The following is a 4936-nucleotide window of genomic DNA, read 5'->3' as shown; positions in this document are numbered from 1 at the left end:
TGGCGGCGGCGGAGCCCGAGGCCGTGTCCGCGGCCGCACCCCCACCGGCACCGAAACCGGCATCGTCGTTCCTGGCCTTAGAGCCGCGGCTGCAGCACGAGTTACAGAAGAAGTCGCAGCGGGGCCGCAGCAAGCGGACGGCCAAGGTGAGTGAGGCCCTGTTGCGGAGCGAGGGCGGCCAGGCCGGGCTCGGCCCGTCCTGAGGCGCTGCCTTGTGTCCCGCAGGAGGAGCTGAAGCCGGGCGTGGTGTACGTGGGCCATCTCCCGCGGGGGCTCTGCGAGCCGCAGCTCCGCGAGTACTTTGAGCAGTTCGGGACGGTGACGCGGCTTCGGCTCTCCAGGAGTAAGAAGGTACGGTACTGCGTCGGGCCGGCCCCGGCCGCGGGGTCTGCGCCGGGAGCGGCCGGTTTGCCTCCCTGCGGGTACTGGGAGGTACGCGGATCTTAGGGTGGATCGTGCGGTCCCTTCGAGCCTCCGAGGCTTCTCCTCGCCCAAGCTGAAGTTAACTCCTTCCCGAGGTGCTTGCAGAGCTCCGTCAGTCGCAGCCCGGCACCACGTGGAAACCTTTGTTGCAGTTTCACGAGTGGGCAGAGAGGGGCACCGTGCATAACGGCTCGTGCTGAAAATAATCCTTCCAAAACGAGAATCGGGTTGAAGCACAGCATAGGAGGCGGTGTCTCTGGGGTTGGACTGGGTGAGTCTTCAAGGTGGCCACCAACCCAAACCATTTTATGATCCCATGACTGCACATAAGCAGTTTCAGCCACAGTTAACGCAGTCCCTTCTTTGCATGAGTAAACACGCTTGTGTGAGGAGTGTTCACTAATTCAAGGTAGAACATGAAATGTTATGGAAAAGACTTCATTTTAGTTATCGTGTTGCTTTGTGCTGAGTAAATTTAACTTCTTATTTCTGGATTTATCCTTGCATTATAGCATTGTTATAAACACTTGGTAACAACCACGGAACAGCAACATGGTGCAGCTCTTTTTTTTGGTAACAAATAGGTATTGGTGAGCAGTTTTTATTAATATACAGGTATATATTTATGAATAACTTCTTACCTATTTAGGACAAAATCTAGTGCTTTTCATGTTTTCACTGAACTTTATGAAATGATGTGTTTCCCTGAGAATGGGCTACGACTTCAGAAGCATAAAATAATTTTAATTTAGCTCTTCAGGTATCAACAGATCGTTTCAGATTTCTTTCTGTTGTTGCTTGCAGACTGGAGGCAGCAAAGGCTACGCATTTATAGAGTTTGAGTCCGATGACGTGGCTAAGATCGTTGCAGACACGATGAACAACTACCTGTTTTCTGAAAGGCTGCTCAAGTGTAAGTATAAGCTGAAGAATAAGTCCTCTAATGTGCAAAGAAAACTTAAAGGGTTTTTTTTAGGGGTTTTTTTGGCTGTTTGGAAAACCTTGTTTTGTTTTGTTTTTTTAAATGAAGTATTTATAACTGTTGGAGCTGCAATCTGTATAGTTAGACGTAATGGTCTTTTTTGATTAAAAGACTAATGAAATTAGCAAGTTTCTCAAGTATCACAATAGTAACACTTGCTTTGTAAAGGATTATGAGCTATATATGCATCAGCTTTTAAAAACAAGTTTCCCTGACTGTTTTCTGAGGGAAGCTGAAGAAGTGTTCTTTTCTTCCACCCATCCATTATCAGTTCTCTCACTGGTGAGTATTTGGTTCCTTCCCATCTTCTCTGTTCGTAGAATGCCGTACTGTTGCTCTGCTGTAGCAGTGGATAATGTTATAATGAGCACTGAATAGCGCTATGTGAGTGTATTTGGTGAGAAGGGTAGCTCTGCTAAAACTTGATGTCCTGTGTTTGTGATACAGGCCAGTTTTTACCTCCTGAAAGGGTCCATGAAAACCTCTTCAAAAGCAGTAACAAAATATTTCTGAAGCCTTCTCACCCAGCGGTCAGGCGGTACAATAAGATACGTTCACTTGTCCAGAAGGCAAAAATGACCAAGCGACTCCTACGAAAGGAGAAACTTCTGCGGAAGAAGCTGGCTGAAAAGGGGCTGAACTATGACTTCCCTGGATTTGTAAGTTTGGCGTAATTTTGATGAGTGTTTATGCAAGACATGTTCCTAAGGTTGGGATAAATGGAAGGAAAGTTGTTTCACTTGGAACTGTTTAAAGAGCTGGAGCACCAGGGATACTTACGTGTGTTAAAAACCTTACAGAAGCTCCTGGAAATGACCTTTGTGCTGTTGCTGGGTTGTGCTGTGTGTACACATGGGTTTACTTTTAGAGAAGTAAGTCAGTAATAGTGAAGTGAAGACCTAACTTTTCTGCTGTTAGTGTAAACACTTGGATGTCCTGTGGTTTTCATATTTGTCTTTAGATCACAGAAGAGTGAGGGGCTTTTCCCAGGCCCTATGAGGGGCTTTGGCAGGGTGGGCATTTGAAGGCAGGTCCCAAGAGTAGAGCTTCCATCCCTAGACCTTGCCTAAGCTGAGTGTATTGCTCATTCACAGAGTGCTTGGGTGAAGTACTTTAAATTGCTTAAAATTCAACATGGTATTTTTAAAAGATGCACAGTAGCAGCTTTTCTTACGTTGCTTTTGGTGTTTTCGTTCAAACCAGATCACCTCTGTGGTGCTCTTAAGTAATTTTATTAATTCAGACCTAATTGCTATAGCAAAGATTTTGTAGTTATGAAACAAAGAAACCCATGAACTGTTAAGTGACTGTTTGCATCTTCACACAAGGAAGTTTGTAGTGATCTGCCTAATCTGTCTTGCTTCCTAGGCTGCACAGGAGCTTTCCATAAAGACAAAAAAAGTTAAAAAATCCAAGAAATCAAAACTGAACGCTTCTTTGAGCAGCCAGGTAAGCCTGAACAGTCCTGATGGTGCCCAGCACCATGCTCCATCATTCATACTGGGGCAGGTGTTTCAAGTCTGCAGCTGGTTTCTTCATATTAATTTCAGCACCTGAAAACCTTGACACTGTTTGCTTGAGACATTTTTGTGCCAAAAAAGTAGCTCCTTTGAGGTATATTAACACTCTTGGTAGGGGGAGGGTGGGTGGATCCTCTCAGTCCTTTCTCCTGTAGGAGTATTTAGCAGCAAAGGCTTCAGCTCAGCATGTCGTCACTAGCGGTGCTTGTCCTGAGGTGCGTGCAGGCAGCGCTGTGTCTGCTGTCAGCCTCTGCTGTTCAGCGTTGTCTGGAGGCAGGAGAAATGCACGGTGCTGGGGACAGTCACCTGTCCACCACCTACATTTGTGCTTCGAACCAGTAAGAAATTATCTCCTTGCTGGCATCCTTCTGTTGGTCTGCGCTACATTATAACACCAGCCTGTTCTGACAAAAAGGAAGTTGAATGTTAGTACAGTCTTGAGCTGTCTGTCCCCATTTACATTCTGTACTGTCCCTCCTCCCTGGTGCTCTCGAGGCATGGTATTCCAGTATTTTGAAAATAAATGCCAGCTAAAACTAGCAGTAGAATGAAAGGAGAGCTTAGGTCATCAGGACTGAGATTTGGGACACTGACAGTCTGAAAAGTCTGTAAAGTATTAACATTTCCATTTTGTTTCATCACTGTTGTGAGCTTGGTTTTCAATGTTACTGGGTTTGCCTGTGGTAATTGGAGCAGGGCTGACTGTGAGGAAGACAGGATAACTCATGCGTTCAGTCAACTGAGTTTTGAGAGCTTACTGAGATAGTGAAGTTGGGACATTTCAGCTCTGCTGTGGGCCAGAATGTGGTGTTTCTGTATGCCAGTCTCAAATATAGTTTTTTTTTTTTCCACTGATGTTTTTTCCTCTTGGCTTTCTTGGTGCTTTGAGTCAGGAAACAAAGTTCAGAAAGCAAATGTGCATAATGATGTTAGAAAATGTGAATTAATTTATATTTGTCTTTCACACGTACTTTTTTGAAGATGACGCTTTTGTCTGAAGAAATACTGTCTGCAAAAGTAGCTAGTTACAAAAAGAAAACAATTTTCCATAACGTGTGGAAGTTGTGAAAGACGGCCGGACTGAGGTGCCTTGTGGTACCACAGAGGCAGTGACAACTTTCTCTGGCAGATCCTTTACAATGAATCGTGTTTTTCTGATCTCTTCAGGATCCTACTCCAGTCTGTACTCCTGCAGTGCTTGAGCGCCGGAAAGCTTCCCAGGCAGGGGATGACGCAGAGGACAAAGAAATAACTCTCAGACTGCCCGCTGCCAGTGTTAAGAATGCTGTGAAGAGACCAAAGAAGCAGCCAAGGAAAAGGCCAAACCTGAAGAAACAGAAACAGACTTAAAATGTTGATGACTGTTGCCATGTTTTTCCTCAACTCAAAAACTGGTGAGGTGGAGCTTCCAGTGGTTTTGCTGCCCTGGCTCGGTTCGTCTTGACTAGACTCTTTCAGTCTTTCCTAGGCAAGGAATCTACTCACAAATCTTCTCCTTCCTGTTTAGCTGTGAGACGACCTATGGTCTTCTCTGCCTTTGAAGATTTTTGTGACTTTGTGCTCTCGAGTGCCCGTTCTGTGACCCACCTACGATCGTGCCAAGACCTTCAGTTAATTCTGTAACTTGTCTCTAGCGCTCACTGTTTTGAGAAAAAAATGTGAGGCTGTCCATTTAGAACTTGCTGATGTGGGGTGTATCTTACATTTATAATGAATGATGGGTTATAAAAAAAATAATTAACCATTTTCCAGCTGGCTCTTGGTAGTGGTTCTTCTGTTTAGCTGAACACGTGAGTTCTTGCGTAGTCACACAAGTAGAGGGTAAGGGATTTTTTTCCCCAAGGAAGACATACCTTGAATTTCATCTCCCGTTTGAGATCTGTCAAGATCTGCCTGTACTGTCCAGGCCAGAGGCAGAACACCACCCTGCCCAAGCAAGCCAGTGCCTTTCAACCCTGCCTTCAGTAGTGCCTGGGAAACCCAGTCTTTGCCGGGATGTGGAGCAGTTGCA

The 4936-nt window shown here is 45.5% G+C and overlaps 1 protein-coding gene across 1 annotated transcript; it reads left to right on the top strand.

Annotated features, from left to right (window-relative positions):
- Positions 1-17: 17 nt before the first annotated feature.
- Positions 18-4283, top strand: NIFK (nucleolar protein interacting with the FHA domain of MKI67; the record flags this gene model as incomplete). Its single annotated transcript, XM_010182979.1, is given in 7 exon segments — positions 18-146; positions 226-351; positions 1228-1336; positions 1853-2064; positions 2774-2854; positions 4093-4243; positions 4246-4283. Coding segments are annotated over 7 exon segments (846 nt in total), but the record flags the coding sequence as incomplete, so codon positions are not given.
- Between the last annotated feature and the right edge of the window lie 653 nt (positions 4284-4936).

The sequence above is a fragment of the Mesitornis unicolor genome, unplaced genomic scaffold, assembly GCF_000695765.1.
Source record: "Mesitornis unicolor isolate BGI_N332 unplaced genomic scaffold, ASM69576v1 scaffold35864, whole genome shotgun sequence".
Lineage (NCBI taxonomy): Eukaryota > Metazoa > Chordata > Aves > Mesitornithiformes > Mesitornithidae > Mesitornis > Mesitornis unicolor.
The sequence above is the reverse complement of the archived record's forward strand: the minus strand, read 5'-3'. Positions and strand labels throughout refer to the sequence as shown.